The sequence below is a fragment of the Oreochromis aureus genome, linkage group 17 (genome assembly GCF_013358895.1).
Source record: "Oreochromis aureus strain Israel breed Guangdong linkage group 17, ZZ_aureus, whole genome shotgun sequence".
NCBI lineage: Eukaryota > Metazoa > Chordata > Actinopteri > Cichliformes > Cichlidae > Oreochromis > Oreochromis aureus.
The window spans coordinates 35,544,628-35,568,687 of record NC_052958.1 but is presented as its reverse complement, the minus strand read 5'-3'; the positions used below and the strand labels follow the sequence as shown (position 1 = coordinate 35,568,687).

General features: G+C 39.3%; 1 protein-coding gene across 1 annotated transcript in view; it reads right to left on the bottom strand.

Moving 5' to 3' along the window:
* Positions 1-24,060, bottom strand: part of ptprz1b (protein tyrosine phosphatase receptor type Z1b) — a 65,092-nt gene that overhangs the window by 8,550 nt on the left and 32,482 nt on the right. The window contains exons 3-17 of the mRNA XM_031753392.2: positions 12,912-13,091; positions 11,312-11,463; positions 11,129-11,224; positions 10,922-10,988; positions 9,453-9,610; positions 8,302-8,452; positions 7,231-7,415; positions 5,972-6,098; positions 5,844-5,896; positions 5,018-5,491; positions 4,663-4,846; positions 4,087-4,299; positions 1,047-1,191; positions 863-951; positions 686-771 (exon numbers count right to left, since the gene is read on the bottom strand). Coding sequence (XP_031609252.2) covers positions 686-771; positions 863-951; positions 1,047-1,191; positions 4,087-4,299; positions 4,663-4,846; positions 5,018-5,491; positions 5,844-5,896; positions 5,972-6,098; positions 7,231-7,415; positions 8,302-8,452; positions 9,453-9,610; positions 10,922-10,988; positions 11,129-11,224; positions 11,312-11,463; positions 12,912-13,091 — 2,360 coding nt within the window. The remainder of the gene's footprint in view (positions 1-685; positions 772-862; positions 952-1,046; positions 1,192-4,086; positions 4,300-4,662; positions 4,847-5,017; positions 5,492-5,843; positions 5,897-5,971; positions 6,099-7,230; positions 7,416-8,301; positions 8,453-9,452; positions 9,611-10,921; positions 10,989-11,128; positions 11,225-11,311; positions 11,464-12,911; positions 13,092-24,060) is intronic.

Genomic DNA, 24,060 nt, shown 5'->3' with positions numbered 1-24,060 from the left:
TAAGGGAGAAGTAAACTTTACCTAATCCTATCTGTGTGTGTTTCTTAGGAGGTTCATGCTAGGAAACAGGGGTGACTAATGCCATGCAAATGTACCTGTTGAAATTAATCCATGTGTTTCTCTCAAACCATTAACCAACATTCAGATATGTCAATATTACACATAAGACTAATATCTCTTTCTTCACATTCTAAACAAGCTAAAATGGAGATTTTAAAAGCCTGAAAGTCAACAGGTAGTTTGCAAGTAGCTGGGCTAGCACTGACAAACCTGTCTTTTAATTGTAAAGTCCAGTTTTCAGGTCGACAGGTTTAAATTTAGAGTCTGGTGTGAGAAGAAAGCTGCACTGCCATGGTTAATACCAAAGCAACCTTCCTGCATGTTGATGTTGCACATGGACGTTACACATCAGCGCCATGCTAAATGATCTGCCTAAAGAACGTGATGTTAATAGAGATATGGAAGAGCATTAAGGGGCTATGACAAATGAAATACTTATACACATGGACCAGAGCTAGGTGATCTATTTATATGCTGGTTACGTTTTTGTACAAATCCAAAAACAAGAAATTTTTTTGTAAATCTCCTAAAAGCGCAAACATACTGTAACTCACTAGATTTTTTAAAAGCAAAAATATCTTCTTCTGAACTTCTTCTGAATACTGTGACTGGAAATCTCACCGACCTCAAATTCCTTGGAGAAAGTGTTGGTGGTCTGGAGCTCCATGACATGCTTCACAAACTGCTTCACTGTCAGCGGCTCGTGACCATCTGGAACACAAGACTGAATATTAACTACATCCTGGTCACCTCAGCCTAACAGTTACAATAAGACTACTAGGGGATCCTTTGAGCATGTCACCTGTGGCCAACAGCAGGGGTGTAGATGGAGCAGATACAACTTTAGGGGATGTGTCATCTGGGTAGAAATTAGCTGCTTGGAAACAGTTTCTGTGACATACACACAGACACAAAATCTGAATCTAAGTAAAGTGCAAGGGTGAAAACTATACAGACAGGCACAGTATGTTTAAGTTGGCACGTACCTCCAGTAGATGAGTATTCCCACTAGTACCAGCAGACAAAGGATGGTGAGAGTGGATACGACAGCCAGAGGAATGACTGTCCTCTTCTCCCTGTCCACACCCTCAACAAGTCCGACCCGAGACTCGTGGCTGCTGTTGCTTCGCTCTGTAAGAGAGTAGGAGACAAGTTTGAAGGTCAAGAATGAACTATGAATTTAAATTGCTATTATTTACAACACAAAGCAACAGTTAAGAGCACAAAAAAAACTTTACATAACAGTTTCAAACTGTTCCCCAAAAGTTCCTGTGAAAAACAACTGATCTGGAATTAAGTGTGGATCTAATGCCCACTTTTGGACATACTTACAAAGGTGGGATTGACTGTATTCCATTTAAGAGGGCCTTTTAACAAAACTTGTCTCAAATCACCAGTGCTTTTCCTACCATGAGAAGTCTGTTATCATCTTCTAAGATGACATACCTAAGTCTGTTTGCATACTGTTTCCTACCATGGATGTATTAAGAGAGCTGAATATACTATCAATCAGATTTCCTGTCTTGCCACAGAAAAATGCAATGTTTTCCTTGAACTCCTGAGAAAAAGGTCTGGATCTTCATCTGCTAAAGATTCAGATCAAGCCAGAACCAGTTGTCAAACACTGTAATGTGCTATCTGCAATCTTACCACATAACCCATAGTCAGTTGATCCAGATTTAACTGTCCGTGTCTCCACCAGGAATATCGCTTCTGTATTCTACTTGATTAGTGATGCTGATCAAGGTTAAATTAAGAAAAATGCACCACTTCAAACCTAGTTAGCTGAAATTGGACAAGTATGCATGTCAGATTCCATAACAAACAGCCAGGCCTGTGTCAAATACTACAGTATTTACCTTCCAGTTGCTCCTCCGTTGCCTTGCTGGTGTCCGTCAGTCTGACCAGAGGAACAAGAGGTCCCAACTCAGGGTTTCTTGCACCATCGAACAGTAACCCATCTACACTGGTGAACTCCTTCCCCCCGGCTTCAGCTATAGCCTCTTTGTCCTCTTTAGTACCTCCCTTTATGTATTCTTTATTCTCAAAAGCAGATTCAACCCCTAAAAATGGACTGGTAAGGCTTTTGTTTTGATTGTGTTTATCAATGCTGTCACCATGGCCTTGTTCTTCACTGTGGTCAAATAGTACGGACTCTGCTTTTTCACTTTTTGAAAAATTACCTTTGAGACCTTTGGCATTATTGTCACCTACAGTTCTGAAACCTTTTTTACTGTTATTAAGTACCTTTAGATTTTCTCTAAGGTCAAGCCCATCGTGCTCTCCAGAGCCACTGACATCCTCAGCCCCGCTTCGGGTATCACCATATATTGTCGTTCCTAATACACTTGCCACTATCTTTTTTTCTTTCAGCATCTCCTCAGTATTTCTTAAACTCTCATTTCTTACTCCCCTTTCTCTTATATTTTCTCCTTCCTCTCTGTTTAGCTCACTTTCATTCTCCCATATCTTTGCCTCTTTTTCATTCTCATAGTTTTTGCTTTTTGTTCCATCCCTATCATTGATCAATGATCTATCATTATCAGTGACCATCTTAGTTACTGGTGATCTACTTTTGTCCTCGAAGCTAATAGTTGAAATTTCAAACACTGAAAATTCAGTTTTAACTGCACCAGCTTCATTGATTTCCTCACTGAAGCCATTTCTGCCAAGGCCAGAGCCTGATCCACTGTCTTCCCCTGAACTCTCTGACAAATCCAGACTTTTGGAATTAAAGAAAAATGTTACTGCACTGACATTGTAGTTATCAATTTGTTTATCCGCCCTGGCTTCCATTTCCCGTATCTTGCTATCACTTTGAAAATGAGGAGACTTGTTTTTTTCTTCATCAGCAGTGTTTGTTTTTGACGGGTTTATGGTACTCCAACCAGAATTAGGAAGGGAATAAGTGGCAAATAATTGATCCTGTGAAGACGTGGTAGAGAATTGAGGGTTTTCTACATCAGTCTGTAAAGGAACAAAAGTGGGCTCTTCAGAGGACTTGTCATTATGATGAACGATAACACCACTTTTCCTGTTTTCATGGAGGACAGGAAAAAGATGGAAGATGGCAGGATCTTTGCTGAAGGGTGTCTGTAATGGAGTGATTACACTAGATAACTCTCCTTCAGCAGAGAATGCCCATTCAGAGACTGTTGCAACCGCAGGGTCGATGATAATTCCCTTTTGAGTGTGTGTGAAGCCAGGCGAGGCATCAATGGTCGAGTCTTCAACTGTTGACGTGGCTGTATTTGCTGCAAAATATTGCAAAGTCAAAAGAAAAAAAAATCCAAGACAGAAAGCTTACAGAAATATCTCCTTTCATATTGTGTTTCTCAAGCCAGCAAAGATGGAAGAAAAAGAAAGAACTGCTCTTCAGTGAGTCTGTGAAAAGTCTCCATAATGGGTACTCACTAACAGATGAGGCACCCTGGAGATGAAGCAAAGCTTTCATTCTTTAAAGAGGACAGAGGAAAAGAACAACCACCAGAGTGCGCTGTTGAGGCGCAGAAAGAATTCAGACACAGAGAAGGAGTCCCAAAGCAGATGATAATCACCAAGCTCGAGTGGATTCAAGTAGATTATATTGAGCAAGGATAAAATGTGACCTTCTTGAGGTATGTGCTGAAAGATTTGCAAGAGAGTCAAACATATTTGATTTCCAGACCACAAAACAAAGCAAGAAAGGAAGCTGCTGATCATCACTCTAATCATCAAAGCCATTTTTCCTGGCCATCATAATTACCACCACCACATTATCCACATTACGTCACTAAACAACTGATCAGAGAGCACAGCAGTGATTAGCTGCACAGTCACAGGCCATTAGAGGAGAAAAGCAAACAACCACCACACTTAAATCCAGCTTTCCACCACAGAAGAACTTAATCATGTTCTTATGCATTAAAATTCATCAATATGACAATTCATAACTGCTTTTATTAAGACCTGGAGATATCAGTTTTGGCGTTTTATTTTGTCTAGTGGTATGTTTGATTGATTCCTAGAGAAGGTGTTTCATCTCACCATTGAACATGGGCTGAGTTGTATGCATCAGCACTCTGAGGAGAGAGGAAGTGGTGAAGGACTTGTAAACTGAATCGGCAAGTGTATTGCTGGGGGTCGCCGCCTTTTCTGTGATCCAAAGAGATGAGGAGGGTAGCGTTTTTGGCAGGGGCTCATTTACAGGGGCAACGTCATCTTCAGAGGGCGGTGGGAAGGCTTCGTCTACTATATAACCTACGAACAAAATGATAAATAAGCAAAAATCGTGTAAACTGAACCTGTCTTATTCTCAATACACGTCTTATAAGACACTTTGTGCCAAAATGTGCCGGGATTTGTCGTAAGCCAAACAATATTCCAGAAAGTCTAATTGTTCTACAGTGATTATAATTTTGGTTTAGTTAATTTTAAATGTAGACAAACTGTTTCAAACTGAAACTAAACGGTAAAAGATTTACACCACTTGGCAAGTGCCCAGCGGACTTAATCTTCTGTTTGTACCTGTTAGATTAAACTCCCTCCTCGCTCTGCGTGACAAGCTGCAATAGCAGAAACAAACAGAGAGAAACAGGAAAAGCACTGCTTCTCTAATCTGACCTGGCACTGCAGAAGCAGACATCGTTGGAGGGGAGGTGATGATTTCCTGTGGAGAGTTGTTGACTGTGTCTTCATAGAAGACATCTGTGATGTGGATATCCTCCATAGGAGTTGTGTAGAGCTCTGGTGAAGCAGAAGGGAGGCTATTTCCACTAGCTTGGTGTGGCGGGCCTTGATCTCTTGTCTGTGAGCAAAAGAGACAGTGGATAAAAGAATAGATGAAGAACTGAATTAGGCTGAATGAAAAAAGTTACTCTGGAATTTGTTGCTGTAAGTAACAGTGAGTCTTTACATTTGTTCAAATCAAAAGTTTTAAAGTGAGAAAATCAAAGTAAATTGCGGTATGAACAACTACCTCATGTGGCAGCACTGACAGCGATGCCTCTTCTGTGATTTGCCGGCGAATTGCTGGTAGAGAGGTTGTCCGAACAACTGGAAATAGGAAGCCTGGTTGTTCGGTTAGCTCAGTGGTAACCCATATTGCGCTATTGCCCTCAAAGCCTGCATTAGTGAAGGGCCGGTTCATCATCTGGTCACCTTCAATCCAGTTCTGATCCACATCATGTGGTTTTTTACCCTGTTTCTTTCTGACATTCTGAGAAACTGGGGCCTCGGTGGGTGTCTTTGGGGTTGGAGTGGTGCCTTCTTGGACTGGAATGTTCTGGCTGGCTTGGGTTCGGTCTGTGGGCTGGTTCTCATCATATGAAGGTTGGTTCTGGTAAACTCTGGTCTGCTCCAATGGAATCTCCTCCACTGGGCTGTTGTCCTCTGAAGCTAAATGCATCGGATTCTGCTTCACTGGCTTCTCCCATCTGACTATGGACGAAAGCTTAAAAGAGGAATAAAAACCTATGTCATGTATACTGTGTTTATAGGAAATTGGTAACAAAAAAATGAAGGAATTTTACAATTTCACCTCTTCTTCCTGAAAAGAGTGAAAAATTACAGTAGCATTACTGTTTTTCTGGTAATCCCAACTCAATGTGTCCCTCAAAAAGTCCCTCACAACCTTTTATAAAGCTCTCACAGCCTCTACAAACGTAATTACATTAATTTGCATAATAATTAGATGTACTGATTTGATTGCAGACAGGTCAAAAGTCAGCACTGCAAAATAATTGCACAAAATTCAGCTCAATTATGTGGTCAAGTGAAAACACAGATAGCTCAGACAAGCTTACCTCCTTGTTTCCTTCTAAATCCTTTGTGACAGCTTCAGGGTCAGAATCACTTTCTAAAACAAGATGAAAGAAAGAGTTAGCATGTAAAAATGTGCTCTCACCAGGAGCATGGTTGTGTGTCTTTGTACCTGGGTCTTCCAATGGCATGTCTACGATTATCTGGTCGCTCCATCGTCCTCTGAGTCCATTGGTGCAAACAGCCACCACCTGGACCACATAGCTGCTGTTGGCCAGCAGGTTGGAGATGATGGCACCCTGCAAATTCACATGGGTGTGGACTCATGTTAGATCCTTTCAAAAGGGTCCTACCTGACTTTTCATGTTACTAATGTAAAAACTAAATTCCGCTGCTTCCTTACTGACTTCTGATACAACCTCTAAGTCAGGAGTAGGTAAATCCAGGCCTCAAGGGCCAGTGTCCTGCAGGTTTTAGATATCACCCTGGGTCAACTGAATCAAATGATTAGTTCACTACCAGGCCTCTGGAGAACTTCAAGACATGTTGGCTGTGTCCAAATTCAGGGGTAGCATGCTTCGAAGGACCCTCCCTACGTGGACTGAGTAGGTCAGGTCCTTGGAAGCATGCTACCCCTGAATCTGGGGTAGCATGGGGTAGAATTTAGCCATTTAAATCAGCTGTATTGGATCTAATACTTGCAAGACACCGGCCCTTGAGGCCTGGAGTTCCCCCACCCCTGCTCTAAGTGAATTCAAGGTGAATCCTCTGGAGTCGAACCGATGGTCTTTTCACACTGAATCTGCAGACACAGTGACACTTTTGGGATCTTAAAGATATACTCAACCCTATTAACGGTTACTAAGTATCTATTTGCATTTATCTAACTGTTCACTTGCTACTATATACACACAGTCACTCATCTTTTTTCATGTACTCTCTCTCAGAATTACCCACATGGATGACACATGACTCCTGGATGTCTTCAAGTATAAAAAAGTTAAATTCACTACCACTATCACATTAAAACAAATATGAAACTACGAGTCGACAATAAAAAATCATAAAATAAGGACTGAAAATGAAAATCTCTGAAATCTGAAAATCTTGTACTCTGAAATACAAATACATGGATATTGTTAGTCACAATAAGGGATGTTCAGTGACTCACTGACAGGTAAAAACTGACTGTCACCACCAACAGGAGTAGCTGAACTATGTGAGAGATACATGGAGAGGAAAAACAGATGGTAGGAATGCTTGATTTTCGCCAAAAAGTGCAGGAAATTACTGTAATTTCTACCAATTACCTATTTATCACTTTAATATTGCTGTGTGGACAGTAGATAATGATACAAAACAATATGAAATTACACATCCAGGCGCTGTTTTTCAGCATTTTGTGGAGAGATATAAAAAGATCTTGCATACCACATCCTGGTCTCCATCGGTCCTGTACTCCTGCTTGCGCTGGTCTTGGCCCTGCAGCTTCTGGTATGTGACAGTGTACCAGTCGATGGTTGTGTCATACACTGCACGGGGACGCTCCCAGGTCACCATGATGGTGGTGTCATTCTGAGCGTCAGCCTGAACATTCTGTGGCTCAGAACTGCAGGCTGGAGGCAGTGCAAAAAAAGACAGGTTACTAACTATTTGTATGAATAGCATGCAAGAAACTTTTTAAAAAAAAGAATGAGAAATAAAAAGATGATAGCAGCAACTCCAAGTAAACATCAAGTATGAGCACACATAAACGTTTCCCACATTGAGTTCAGAGTTTCTGAGGTAACTTGATGTTAATCAGCTGTTGAAACTGGAAGGCTGAGTGTATGCGTGTGTATGGGTGGATGAATTTGTTACAGGGGCAAAAAAAGCTTTTGTGAATTTCTGAAAACATTATTTCAATTTCAAAAAGAGCTGCAAAATAAATTGCCTGCACTGAGAGAAGCAGGGCCACTGAATTACAAAGTCGAGCTGCTTGGCAACCCAAAAGACCCGCTTTACTTCAAGGTCCCCTTTATGAAAATGGAGAGTGCAGTGAATTGTATCTTTTGATGATCATAATCAGGCTAGCCTTGAAGGACCACATTACAACCATAGTGGATGCAGAAGATGGGCAATATTTTTAGTGGAGTGAAAAAACATAAGATTAATAATGCAATATTTATATTGATCCCTGAGCGGTGATCCAATTTTGTCCTCCACGCATGCAAAATTTGGTATAAATTAGATTGGTAAAAAGCTTTAGAGACTCTGAGTCAAACTCTTTAAAGCCTAATAAGGATGTTTTTTTCATAATTTAAAATCATAGCATGCTGTATTGGGATGGGAGTAAATAGCATTGAATACCAGTGTCTCACTTTTTGAGATACTGGTAAATGTGAATACAAACTATTAGCGTGGACAGTAAATAATCATTTAAAAAAACTTGTAAAAAGGTCATTAAAAACATATGATGGATAAATGAATGGCAAACTTTTCCTATAGACTGTGATGACATACTGGGTGTGAGCACCTCCTCGACTCCAGTGTAAGAGGCAAACACCTGACCCATAAACTGCTGCTGCTGCTCTCTAAAGTTGTTCTGCAGGTAATCCGTCAGCATCACATAACCAGCCTGCTCCATAGTCATCACTTCACAAAACACCTCAAGCTGGTGGCAGACAGAGAACACACAGAGATAAACAAAGAGAAAATGTTGCACATCTTCCTACTAATCTCTATCAGGCTGCTGAAATAAACCAAAACTGATGCTTCTGAGTGTTTCTGTGTGTGTGTTAAAGTGGCTTGTGTTGGTGCCAGACTGAGGCAGAGAGGCAGCGCTGCTCTATTTTTGGTTAGCATGAATATGCCTGTGTCATGCCTTGCCACACTGTTTCAATCATGTATGCACTCTCACGAAACACACACAAATATTCATGCACAATACACACACAACCATTCGCAAGGCCTCATTCCCTCTCCATTACTCTGCTGCAAAAGCGATGATTATTACACGCATCAATTCGTCAAGGGGTCCTTAAACGTCTTCAGTCCAGAATCGAAGTGTAGTAATGCTGCTGCGTCAGCCCGTGATGCCATGTTTACTGGATTACCCCGCTATAAAACCCTGCTCTGTGCAGTTTGACTTAACGTGTCACACTGCATCGCTTCAATGTAGCATTTTGTTTTTATTTTGTTCACAGATGTCAAAGACAATTGACCTGAAGCCAACCTCACACTACAACCAGACACAACTACAGGCAGTTCTGCTGTTTTGTTCATGCACATCATGCGCTGTGCATAGGGCACCAAGTGCTGGAGGGGGCACCAATACAAGATAATGAGCTATATATAAGTGACAGGCTGACACAGACCTGTCCCTGTATGCGAGTCTCAAACCTGATCAGGTAATAAAATGAATAACAGTAGCTGAATTTCTTGCTTGTAGCTGTTTGTAGGAGTCTTTAATTCTGACTTAATTAAATAGCAAAGGTCCCGAAATGTAAACACATAGAAGCAGCAGCATTTTCATTAGTATATAAATAATGCTGTAATGTATATTTGTATGGTTTTATTTTTTTATGTAGTATTTTTTTTCTTTTGAATAAATAATTCAGTGTTACATTTGACCAGTTTTGGGGGTAAGCGTGTGTGTGATTCAGTGTACTTACCTGTGTTTCCGATATGGGCACAGCGTGCTTAAAGACAATCCATTCCACAATTTCAGAGCATGGGGGAGAAGTCAGTGAGCCATTGTAGATGTAGTATTTGTCTGTGTTATTTGGCAGCAAGGACCTCAAGGTGAATGCTTCCACTGACCCACTCTTACCTTGCAAGAAAACAACAAATAGCAAATCTTTTCTACAAGCTGCAAGAACGTCTTTACATTTTATAAACATCCTTACATGTTGTTCACTGGTCATTTATAGCATTTCTTCATAATTTTTCCCAGACTCATTCTGATTGTCAGTGCACTGTTTACCTCAGCTGTATGTATGACTGCAGTCATTCTGAGGCTGTAAAGGTTTGTGAAAGAAGTCTGATACTAGTTGATGAGTCAGTGAAGCTCACCTCTGTTTAATAACAGCTGCACTAAGGTGAGTTGTTGATATTCTGAACTTTTCTGTTGGTAAGCACTGTTGTTTTTGCTGCTGTTAGCCTCGGTCAGTTGCTGTTAGCCAGCATCAGTGAAACTTTCTTTAAAGTGGGTCCAAGCTTGGACACTTAACGAATAAACTCTTATACAGTTTGAGAATGTAGTTTAACTGGGTTTAAGGTTTATCAGAGGGGAGGTGTGATTTTTATTATGCTCGAGCCGAATGCATAACTTTAGCTCATAACTAGTTGTTGTTATTGCTTATCTGGCTTGTTGTGAGTTGGTCTGGAGACGGAAGGGAGTCTAAGAAGTCTCATAATTAATAGCAATAATACTGTGAGTAAATGAGCATTTTTATGCATGTTTTCATGTATTAGAGTGCTGAGTGCTTCAGCTTAGGAGGTGAGGCTTCTGGTGAGGAGAAAGAAGATTGAGGTAGAAATTATTAAATGAAAGGGGAGAAAGAGCAGTGGTGGAGGAGGCAGATGAAGAGGAGGTGAAAAAAGACATGATGAGAAAAAGATGATTAAAATATTGTAGGGTCTACCTTACAATATAAAGCGCCTTGAGGCGACTGTTGTTGTAATTTGGCGTTGTATAAGTAAAATTGAATTGAATTGATTTGAAAATATGTTAAACAATCACATTCAGTTCAAAGAGCTTTGTGATCTGTAAATTAAATTTATAAGACATACTACATATGTGGACAGTCTCTAGTCACACACATAAAACACGATAAGGCAGAACAATGATGTCTAACAGCGCTGCTTCCTATGTACTTTTAATGGATTAATTCTTTTTGAGAACACAAAACTTGCTGTAAGATGTAATTTCACACCATTTGATGTATATTGAGTACAACATTCTATCTGAGCTCAAAATATTTACTGTACCTTTAAGTGAAAATTTGAAATTAGGCCTGCTTACATGTTTTGGATATATTTGCTAAAACATACGCTTTTGTTTATCTCTCGATTTAATAGCTTGATATTTAATGTTCATTGTTCACAAGCTGCAAGGCACCGTCCTGTAGCTTCAACCTACCAAACCTGTTGACAGTGTTAATGGCTTCCACAACAGGAATGAAGTTCTCATTATCTTCCAAGCTAATCTGCAGACGAAAGCACAAGCTAATATTGAGGATCACATAGACAAGCAATGACAATATTACTTTTACAGTATCTGACGAGAAACAGATTGGACCCTAATAATGACATTTTAGTTATCAGGTCAGTTATCAGCTCAGCCTACCTCAAACAGCACAGCTAAGGCAGCCACCCTTCCTCCTTTCTCTATAGCTTCATCCAGACTTTGGAACTCCTCTGAATTGTAACAATAAATCTGCATCTGATCCATAAGACACATAAAGGTTATCACGCTGTAAGGTTATTGGTTAAAAAAAACAAACTGATGCTGTGCACCACCGTCCTTTACCTCCAGAGGGTATTTCATTCCATTCAGACTGTGTTCAGACCCATCTGATGTTGCATTGCAGCGACCCCAGTGGAAGGTGATTCTGCCAACACGAAACCTGGACCTCAGCCCTCCGCCACTCACAAAGAACTCCCCATCCACATCGATTGCCACTAAAATGCACAACACAACACAAGTTTAAATGAGTTTCACAGAAGCAAAAAGGCTGATCATCAATTTTGTTTAGGCAGGACTCATTACTGATATGTATTCAGTGTCTTCTGACTCCAAAGGATTTCTTTAATGTTTGACACCCTAAGCAACTGATTAGACAGTAGTAACATTTAATTCGGGAACAAATTTGGTCTCACTCATAAAAAATAAAAACTTCATGTGACCAAATTTGGCCAATCACCCCTTCAAAATTATGTTCTAAAAAAATTAATTAATTAAAGAAACACTTTTTAATCCAAGTTTAGCATCAAGTCAGTTAAACTTCTAGCATATTGATCTGGTCAGTTAAGTAGGAGAGGGAGTTGTTAATCAGTTTCAGTTGCTTTGGTGTTAATAAAATTAACAATACGCATACTAGAGGGGCAACTATTTAAAAAAACAACAACAAATTTTTAGTCATAAGCACCATAAGGCTGGGCTCGAACCTACTTGGCTACAGTGTTAGCATTAGCAGTACAGTCTCAGAGACGAATCAATATGCCAGTGTTATACTGGTTTAGGTGCTCACACAGCATACTGCTACCAAGCAGAACAATCACAAGCACAGGCTAATGAGATCAAAATCTGATACATCTGAGGCTGATTGGTTAGGCTCCTGTCATGGCCCATCAGCTGAATACTGGTGATCACCAGATCAATTGGTATATCACTTTCTACTTTGCTGAAAAATATCTCACAACATAATAAAATATTTTAATGAGACTCTGTAGGCTATACATTTCTCTCATGAAAATCCTGCCAGCAATGGAAAATCTGTTTAATATGCAATTTCCTCTCAGACAGAGCAAGAAAAGATTAATTTTGGAACCATTAACATATACAGAGCGCACACAGAAGCACACACTCCCACAGCCCAGGCAGTATTGGAAAGAGGGTGATGATAGCTCAGCCAGCTTTCATTTGTTTATCAGACCAGACATCACTCCACATGTTGCCTCTCCTCCCTGTCTCTTCACATCGTCCTCATTTCATGCCTTCCCTCTCTATACATTTTCCCTTTGCTCTTTTGTCGCCTTTTTTCTTTTGCTCGGTTCCATCTCTGCCTCTTGGCATCGATCTTTCTTTCTCCACATGGTCTCCCTCTGCTGCTGTCCCTCTAGTTGCATCGCTTTCAATTACTTAGTCTCTTTCTTTTCATCTTCCTTTGACTTGTTCTCCTTTAAATCCTAGCTGTGCTCTCCTTCATTAACCTCAGAACTGTGAATCGTTTTTTTGGTGGTATTTAGAAAGTTAAGCTTATTTCCACAGCCAGAGATTAAGACGTTGTGCTTTTGAGCTCCACGATAATGTCAAAATCATTGCTGTAAATCGAACTGACCATATATTGTATCTCTACCTCAAACACAAACAAAAGCACACAAGGGACAGTAGAGGGCTATCAACATACCAGTCTTCCCGTTGTTGTGAATGGTGGTAGACTCTGCTGTCAAGCTGTTCCAGCCCTCTAGCTGTAGATTCTGGTACAGCAGCCTAACCTGGGTAAATGTCTCATCAATGTCCACAGGAGACTGTCTGGGACTGTTACAGGATGGATACTTCTTACCCCACTTGTGCTGGTTTAGGGTACCTGTATACAGTATGGAGAAAGTGGATTAGTGCTCATAAAAGCTATTGAAGTACAACTGTTTCCACCAGACCATATTCATAGGAAAGGCAAGGATTACACCTGTACATTGTAAAACTAAAAGGTAAAAATACTCAACAAGGTCTCATATATCATAAGGTAAAAAGTAATACTAAAAACAAAATTTAAAAAAACAAAGTATCTGATATCACCAACATGTTCTCATACCATAACGTAACATACGACACCATATGACAAATCGTCGATATGTTACGCTTTAGGCCACCCAACCTGTCTGTATGTTACACATTTGGAAACATGAGGAAACATGAGAACCGTTTGGAATGAATCTACACATGTACATTTATTTTACTTTCTCATCATTAATCGCTTTGGATAACGCTATCTGATATGATTAAAATTGTGGTTAAGGTTAGGGTTAGGGCTGAAATACACGGCTGGAACATGTGTTACCGCTGGGAGCATCATTCTATTGGATTCCATCCACAATCCGGCACGCATCATAGGGACGTGGAACGTTACCTTTCACATTCCTATGGGACGCCTCGGGACGTGACAAATCGTTGGTATGTTACGCGTTGAGAATGAGAACGGTCTTATATCACTGTTAAAGATGTGCACTTTTCATTTTTGCTGATTATTACAATTTAAATGAGTGCTTAAGTTGGAATAACAACTGTACAAAAAAACCAAAAAAATAGTTAATAACGGTTGTTACTAAATGTAACTCCCATTCTGTGAGTAGGCACAAGGCCACTTACAAGTTTAATCACTGAATGTGTGGACCCAGAAGAAAGAAACCCCTTCTGCTATGTGCTAAAAAGCGATCTTCCCTTTATTGTACAGTTAAGTACATTGCACAGCAATGTAATGTGTACAGCAGTACAGTTTAATGTTCAATTCAATTAGAATGTATTGTGTCAGTTACAGTTTTTAGTCAGTTCAGAGCAGATGGTTAAACTGTAGGTCAACAGTAACCAGTTGGCATCAGTCACACTTTATGCTAGCATTCTAATTACTCTATATTTTAATATTGATGTGCTGTGGGTGAGGAGATGTATTTTTTTTTACCAAGACTGTATTTTTCACATATAAAGATTAAAACTAAAAACTTAACAAAAACACATTTGTAGTGAAAAATGCAACATGAAGAATCCCAATGAAAGGTAAACCAAAAACAGCATTCCTCTTTTTAAGGGAAGGAGTTTTATGCTAATTTTCACCAGCTCAAATGTCTTTGTGCTGTGAATTATTAGAACTTGTCAGAATGTAAATGATTTTCTGAATTTATCTATAACTGCATGACACATACTATGCATTTATATCCACCTGCATAATGACTGTTTTCTGCTTTGGCTGCATGTGCTTCTTATTCAACATTTATTTAATTTTGTTCATGTCTGAACTGCACCTTTGTATTTATTAACAAGATATATGCGCAAGTAGTTAAATTATTAATTCATAAGTGCAACTTAGTGTATTACTAGTCATGCATTCTGGCACACACGAGTACATGTTTCTGCATAAATGAATGTGTTAATTTACTGTGCATCCAAATCCATTTAAAGATGAATGGTCAAATATGCATCTTTACCAATAACAACAGAGCAAAGACCTATTGTGAGCATTAACATTGCTGGATAATGAAACTGCATAACTAGACGCTTCTTTTCTAAAACATAATCATTAGCATGTGTATACTTAGTATAGTATAGTATACAGTAAAGACAATGGGTCTAATGAGGTCAGAGCAGATGGTTTAACTGTAACTTGTCACACATGACCAAACAGCTATTGGCTTTACATTCCTGCTTGCCTGTGTGAGCATGTGTGTGACGGAGAGAGCGTTCAGCTAAATCGATCGCTGTGATCCTTGTTTCGCTGTGCCCTCTTTCAACAGCTGAATATGGAGGGTGAAGACAGGCGCTTTCTATCCAAAGATGCAACATGTACGATAAGCAGTTGTGTTATTTATTCCTCTGTTGCCTGGGTACACAGCTGAAGCGACATTCACTCTGCTGTTTTCCAATATTGACAATTGAATTTTTCACAATAATAATCTGATAAAATCAAACAACTGAAGGGGATTCAGTCACCAATCAACAACCCATTTTTTACAAGTTGAGATTTGTGACCCAATTTGTTTGTGCACTAACCACTCAGAAACCTAACACACAACAGCATCTATCTCTGCATCAACTATAGATTGACATATGACCTTCAGTATCCGAGTATAACGCTACACAAAGAGACCACACAAGCAAAATAGAGACTGAAAACCTCAGAGCTACATCCAGCTCCACCATGGCATTATCGCATTCACCCGCTATGCCAATGTGTTAAAATCAGCCAAAGGGAGCGCACTTAGTGGCTGCCAGTGGTGTCACCTGATAACCTGGTTCACAGTCTTGGTGTGTGTGCTAATGGGTGTATAAGAATCAAATTGTAAAGTGCTTGAATAACAAGCACAATATAAATGTATAGCTGGTTGCCAAGTTTAAACAAGTAGTATATGGGATGATTTTTCAGTGTTTGCTGGTGAAGCTAAGATAAAACAGTGATATCATTCTTTACAAAAGAAATATTGGACGGTCCCTTTAAGACTGTTTAAAGTCCAACTGTGACTTAAGCATATTTTAAGCCTTTACATTGGCTAAGATTTGAACACACAGTATCTGTCACCCAAACCTCAAATCCTACTTTACTTCACTGACTGCAGGCAATCAAAGTTGAGTGCTCTAGTTAAAAGGTCAAAGCAGAATGCTGGTCACACTGTTATTTCGGTCCCAGGTTTAATGACATAATTTTGCATTTATTCTTTATGTGCATTACTGATGTTTGTTTGCACGTGGGTGTTGGAGAAACGTCTCTATGTGTCAATAAGCACATCTCACCCCTACAGCTTCATCTGTCAACATCATAAAACATACACACATACACAAAAAAACAAACAAACACACACTCACTCTTCTGACATAATGCTACCATGGCAACAAGTAGCTGACAGGTTGGAGAGATGAATTTAAAAAAAAAATCCCCTGAAGCTAGACTTGGATTCAAATGAAGACAGGAGTCTTCATTTGAATCCATAAATACTCACTCGCACACCAGCTCACACTCGGTAAAGGAGTCAAATTTAGATGATTAAATATGGAAATTACATTTCATATCTCTGAGTTCCACTTGCTTTTTCAGAGAAATACCAGAAAAAAGTCAGCCAATGCTGTCAGTGCTCCTGGGTGTTGTTAAAATCATATAATGTATTTTTTTGTCAACATGTGTTTTTCATGTTTTAATTTTTACAACTTAGAAAGATGAATTTTAATGATTTCTATTCATTCATATAACCCACCAACACAGCCACCACCACAGAAATTAAGGCAAAACTACCCTTCAGCCTCCATTGCTGTATAACCTCAGTAAACAATTTCCTGATGAATTTAGAGTCCCAGATAATAGTGTCAAGTCTTACTAATTTTAAGGTGGAGATACAAGTTTTTTGGCAAGTTAATAAATAGTGCAGTAAGGTGCGCTTTCACACAATGCATCTGTAACAGGCAAGAGGAATAATGGTATTTACTGTATTCATTCTTAGCAGAGTGGCACAAGTCCTTATATTCCATTTAAATTGAACATCTAATAAGTTTCCTGCGCTCAGTAATACAGTATTTTTATTATTTCTTACCGAGGTGTTGTAGAGCAAAAATATTTGACCTAAGTATTTATTCACTGATGGACTTTTTAATAGGAATAAATATGACTAAATATGACTGAATGCCAACAGTTTGTTTGGCTTGGACAGATCCTTGATCTGATAAAAAAAAAACTTTTGTCACCTATATTTTAAACCTCTTGGGCCTCATTTATATTGCTGGCATACACACATAACCAGGTCTGAAATATGTATAAAACAGTGTTCTGTCAGAGTAAGCAAGGAAAACAGTGCTTGCTGAGTCGAATCCAAGAAAAGACATTAATTAAAACATACCATAAAGCAATCTTTCTCCTTTCATCTCAGTATTGTGTCAGAAGTCTTCTTACACATCTATTTTCATCACAGGAGATGGATGGGAGACTAGAATAGCAGACAAGCTTACATTGCTTTCACCGCACTTTGAGTGGAAACAGAGTTAGCATTAGCAGTTAATGAGTTGAATGAATTTTCTCCTGTTGACCACCACAGCCAACATGTGTAACATATGAAACTTGTTTACCATGTTAGTAAAGAAAACTTAAATGAAGGAAAGGGCAGCTCCTCCTGTCTCAAACAGATTCCACAAACACTTTCAGATTAGTCAAGTTTAACCAGCTGTTTTTCTAATACACCATGTTATTTTTTCAGTTTTAAATCCTACTGTAGATATTGAAAGTCAAAGGCTCAAGCCTTTAATTCAGCTGTTTTTAAATAAATATATTTAATATACTTTGGTATATCAAAATGTGCCTGTGTTTCTGAGCTGATTGTAAGCACAATGTAAAGTGTTTAAAATGAGCTCACAATAATGCTAATCCATGTAACACTGAGGAGGAATATTTATTTTTAATGCTTTATCTGGAATTTGCCAATAATACAGTTTTATTTGTAGTGAAGTGTTTTACATCCATCCATTTTATTGCTTCTTCTACTAAAGCAATGCTTCCATCACCTCGCACTATAATCAGCTAATAGTAAATGGCAACACACACACACACACACACACACACACACACACACAAACACACACAAACACACAGTAGTGAACATGCTCCAGGTACAAAGCATGTCCCAAATTCTAGCATCTAAACTGACTTGATGGATGCACAGCTGTATGAAAACTCATGACCCATGACAAAAAAAAAATACAATAATTACAATACTGTATAACTGTTTTTTTTTCATTGTGTGGTACATTTTCCTTCTTAGTTTGTTGCTGTTGTTCATAAAGAGAACAACAGGTTTTAAGCTGCATCGGCTGAAACTGATTCATTTGCTTCAAAGTGAGCAATGTGTAATTAATTGTTAGAATTATCATTTAGTCATCTCTGAACTAAAGCACCACAAAAGACAGATAGAAAGAAAAGAAAACAAAAAATGTAAAGAAATTTCATAAATAAAATTTGTTTTTTCAGCCAAAAGAGCAGTCAGCTGTTAAAGTGGTCAAGACAGAAACCATTTACACCTGATGCTGCTGCTCTTTTTTTTTTTATCCCCAATCATTTCAGCTCACCTCCCACTCAGGGGAGGAGAGAAAACGCAACAAAGGAGGAGAGTGGATAGAGGGCAAAAAGAAGAAAAGGAGATACAGCAGCAGAGGGCAGGGAAGCTAAAGTAAGAACAGAAAGAGGAGCAGAGAGAGGGTGATACGCAAGACGAGTGGGAGGAACAGAGAGAGAAGCACAGAATGAGACAAAATGAGGACAGCAGTGTGCATACGTGCAATGAGGTACAGTGCAGATGTGTTTCAAACAGCACAGGATGTGCACATAGACGTATGGTATGTTTGTGTAGTGTGTGCGTGTCTCTCTCCCCTCACCTACGCTTACACCAATTAAGCTCCCATGGACAGCATAAACACACAGAGAGCTGATTTCACTGTCTGTCAAAGGTTTTGCACTGCTGAGTGAGCTAAGTGTTCAGAAAACATGCTGGATTATTACTCTGAATAATGTAGGGCTTGACTTTTTCAGTGACTGTCTGCTCCTGTTTGCTTCACTGCCGGCAAAGATAACTGGATATGTTTCAAATATTAAATACCAAAAAACGGCCCCTGGTTTAGTTTAACTCGCACTGCCTCTTTCGAATCTGCATTATCGTCTGGCTGACATAGATAAAACACCAGTTAAACAGCTTAACCTCATTTCATGCACTGAGAGCCCACTATTTCTCAAAGGTCCTGGATGTAACGTTTTATGCACTTAGACACATGTTCTTATTGGTTTCATTACCCACTGGTTTTTTAATTTTTTTTGGCATGGTTTTTTTTAATTATCCTCTCCAGAGAATGACAGAGATGAATGAGAAATTTTAACAAAAGCTGTAAAGCTGTGAAATCGATCTATTACACTGTCAGTTTACTGTTTATTACCTCATATCAAACATGCCCAAAGTTTTAACAATGAGGTCAGCACATGTGTTTTTTCTCTATGAGCCAAAAAAGATCAACTGTTTATTCGACCCCCATCCACCCTGCTGACAAATCTTCTGTTTGCAAGAGGCAACCAATGAGAAGAAAATTGGATTGAATGGAGGGGGCAGGGAGTTTAAATGTACTGTAGAGAAAATGACTAAATCATGGCCAAATAAAGATTATTCTGGACTGAGAATAATGCAAAACTATCACATGAAGCTGGAAATCAGCATAATAGATCTGCTTTGATTAATAATTTGGCCATGAAACTTCCCTAGTTGATTAATTTACATTAATATTACAGTGTTGTAGTCATCTGAGTTTTCCGTGACCTCCCAATTCAATGCAAAATCCTAGCTACGTTGGTCACTGTAGGAAAAACAACTATGGTTGCTGTTTGTCTGTAGTGAGGGCAGGAAGTCTGTTGCTGTTTAGATGTTAGAGAAGATTAAAACTTGAAAGGAACCCAATGTGATAAATGATGTTCACTTATGTCAGATGATAACAATACTGAGGTCCGATGTCGAGGATGTCCTGAACTGTTCTGTAGGTAAGCACTGCTGTTTTTGCAGCTGTTAGCTGTTGTTAGTCAAACTTTCTTTGAAGCGGCGAATAAACTCTCATACACGAGAATGTAACCAAACTGTTTATAAGATGGAAAGTCTATTTTTTTAGGACAAATGAGCCTAACAATACATGTCTGTATCTGGAAGTCATCAGAAATATCATCATTAGCTCAGGTCAGGTCATTAGCAACCATCCTAGGGGGCGTGTCCCATTTAAAGCTTGGAACTGAATCCACACACTGGAATCCGGGAAATTCCTAGTTATCATAAGTGATTCCAACTGGGGAAAAATAAGGTGACTGTATGCTACCAGTAGTACCTGTACCAGTAGCCTAGCCAGCTAAATGTAGCTATTTGTCCTGTGAGAGACTAATTAGTGATGAAGCAACTCCATACATCTCTCTCTTTGATTAAGAGGTAAAACCTGTGAAGCTGGTTAATAAGCCTGCTGCATTTTTTATGTTTTTGGCCTTTTGTTTTGACAGAGCAGGCCCTTATCACAGGGATGCTAATGTAATCAAGCCACACACAAACGACAGAGGCTACTATTCCCATTTAATTAACCCTTCAATATGACATAGGTTATTCTGTATTACAGTTCTATTAACAATGCTCTCCTCAGTTTTTTTCATTCATGGGTCTGTCACCTACCAGAAGGTTTCCACCTCCATTGTTTGTAGAAAGAGCAGATAACAGAGAGCAGAGATCACTGCTATCGCACTGCAATTGTTATGTAGGGTTAACAGTTAAGCACTACAAATAAATAACCTTGTTCTCGAAAAACCTCAATAGTTAGTGGTGGATTTTAAATTAGAGAGCCATTCTTCTGTCTCAGCTGGAGTCAGGTGTTTCGATTAGCATCTCAGCTAGCAGTATCACTGATTAAAAGCTGAGCACAGAAATAAGAATCATACCTTTGTGCGAGAGTAATTTTTATTCACACACAGACTCACACTGACTGACTGACACAAAGAAGCGAGTCTGAAGCTGACAAGATCTGAGCCACTAAATGAATCCTTTCTGAATGACAGAGAATGGACTACACACACACACACGTATACAAACAATCGCACATCACTCATTCGGCAAGATCGACTACAATGACAGATTGTCACACACATGAGCAGCCAGCATATCTGACAAACAGACCCGTCAGAAAATTCAAAAAGAAAGCAAGCGGGTGGGGGGAGTGAATTCAATTCAATTCAATTCAATTCAATTTTATTTATATAGCGCCAAATCACAACAAAAGTCGCCTCAAGGCGCTTTATATTGTACAGTAGATAGCACAATAATAAATACAGAGAAAACCCAACAATCATATGACCCCTATGAGCAAGCACTTTGGCGACAGTGGGAAGGAAAAACTCCCTTTAACAGGAAGAAACCTCCGCAGAACCAGGCTCAGGGAGGGCGGGGCCATCTGCGACCAGTTGGGGTGAAAGAAGAAAAACAGGATAAAGACATGCTGTGGAAGAGAGACAGAGATTAATAACAGATATGATTCGATGCAGAGAGGTCTATTAACACATAGTGAGTGAGAAAGGTGACTGGAAGGAAAAACTCAATGCATCATGGGAATCCCGGCAGCCTCACGCTCTATTGCAGCATAACTAAGGGAGGATTCAGGGTCACCTGGTCCAGCCCTAACTATATGCTTTAGCAAAAGGAAAGTTTTAAGCCTAATCTTGAAAGTAGAGATAGTGTCTGTCTCCCGAATCCAAACTGGAAGCTGGTTCCACAGAAGAGGGGCCTGAAAACTGAAGGCTCTGCCTCCCATTCTACTTTTAAATACTCTAGGAACAACAAGTAGGCCTGCAGTGTGAGAGCGAAGTGCTCTAATAGGGTGATATGGTACTACAAGGTCATTAAGATAAGATGGGGCCTGATTATTTAAGACCTTGTATGTGAGGAGCAGGATTTTGAATTCAATTCTGGATTTAACAGGAAGCCAATGAAGGAAGCCAAAACAGGAGAAATATGTTTCTCTTTCTAGTCCCTGTCAGGACTCTTGCTGCAGCATTTTGGATCAGCTGAAGGCTTTTCAGTGAGTTTTAGGACATCCTGATAATAAAGAATTACAGTAGTCCAGCCTGGAAGTAATAAATGCATGAACTAGTTTTTCAGCATCACTCTGAGACGGGATATTTCTAATTTTAGAGATGTTGCACAAATGGAAGAAAGCAGTCTTACATATTTGTTTAATATGTGCATTGAAGGACATGTCCTGGTCAAAAATGACTCAAAGGTTCCTCACAGCATTACTGGAGGCCAAGGTAATGCCATCCAGAGTAAGAATCTGCTTAGATAACATATTTCTAAGATTTTCAGGGCCGAGTACAATAACCTCAGTTTTATCTGAATTAAGAAGCAGAAAGTTAGCGGCCATCCAGGTCTTTATGTCTTTAAGACATTCCTGCAGTTTAACTAATCGGTGTGTGTTACCTGGCTTCATGGACAGATAGAGCTGCGTGTCATCTGCATAGCAGTGAAAATTTATGCTATGTCTTCTAATGATGCTGCCTAAGGGAAGCATGTATAATGTAAATAGAATTGGTCCTAGCACTGAACCCTGTGGAACACCATAATTGACCTTAGTGTGTGAAGAGGACTCTCCATTTACATGAACAAACTGGAGTCTATTAGATAGATATGATACAAACCACTGCAGTGCAGTACCTGTAATACCTACAGCATGTTCTAATCGCTCTAATAGGATATTATGGTCAACAGTATCGAACGCAGCACTGAGGTCTAGCAGGACAAGCACAGAGATGAGTCCACTGTCAGAGGCCATAAGAAGATCATTTGTAACCTTCACTAAAGCTGTTTCTGTGCTGTGCTGAGCTCTGAAACCTGACTGAAACTCTTCAAATAAGCCATTCCTCTGCAGATGATCTGTTAGCTGTTTGACAACTACTCTTTCAAGGATTTTTGATATGAAAGGAAGGTTGGAGATTGGCCTGTAATTAGCTAAGACAGCTGGGTCTAGAGATGGCTTTTTAAGTAAAGGTTTAACTACAGCCACCTTGAAGGCCTGTGGTACATAGCCGATTATTAGAGATAGGTTGATCATATTTAAGATCGAAGAATTAATTAATGGCAGGACTTCTTTGAGCAGTTTTGTAGGAATGGGGTCTAAAAGACACGTTGATGGTTTGGAGGAATTAATTATTGAAGTTAACTCAGAAAGATCAATTGGAGAAAAAGAGTCTAACTTAACATCGATGGTACTAAAAGTAGCTGTAGACGATATTACATCTGTGGGGTGATTATTGGTAATTTTTTCTCTAATGATAAAAATTTTATTTGTGAAGAAGTTCATGAAGTCATTACTAGTTAACGTTAAAGGGATGGTTGGCTCAGTAGAGCTCTGACTTTTGTCAGCCTGGCTACAGTGCTGAAGAGAAACCTGGGGTTGTTCTTATTTTCTTCAATCAGTGACGAATAGTAAGATGTTCTGGCTTTATGGAGGGCTTTCTTATAAAGCAGCAAACTATTTCTCCAGGCTAAATGATGATCCTCTAAATTTGTGACACGCCATTTCCTCTCCAGCTTACGAGTTATCTGCTTTAGGCTACGTGTTTGAGAATTATACCACGGAGTCAGGTACTTCGGATTTGAGGCCTTAGTTTTCACAGGAGCTACAGTATCCAGAGTCGTGCGTAGTGAGGAGGTAAAATTATTAACAAGATGATCGACCTCTGTTGGAGTAGCGTTCAGATAGCTGCTCTGCTCTATGTTGGTACAGGGCATTGAAGATGATAACAGTGGGTGGATTATATTCTTAAACTTAGTTACAGCACTTTCAGAAAGACATCTACTTTGATAAAGTCTACTCTCCACTGCTGTGTAATCAATTATTGTAAATGTAAATGTTATCAGGAAATGATCAGACAGCAGAGGGTTTTCAGGAAACACTGTTAAATGTTCAGTTTCTATGCCATATGTTAAAACAAGATCTAGAGTGTGATTAAAGTGGTGGGTGGGTTCTTTTACATTTTGAGAGAAGCCAATTGAGTCTAATAACAGATTAAATGCCATGTTGAGGCTGTCATTTTTAGCATCTACATGGATGGTAAAATCACCCACAATAATTATTTTATCTGAGCTGAGCACTAAATCAGATAAAAGTCTGAGAAATCAGAGAGAAACTCTGTGTAAGGCCCAGGTGGACGATAGATGATAACAAGTAAGACTGGTTTCTGAGTTTTACAGCTGGGGTGGACGAGGCTAAGCATCAGGCTTTCAAATGAATTAAAAGTCTGTCTTGGTCTT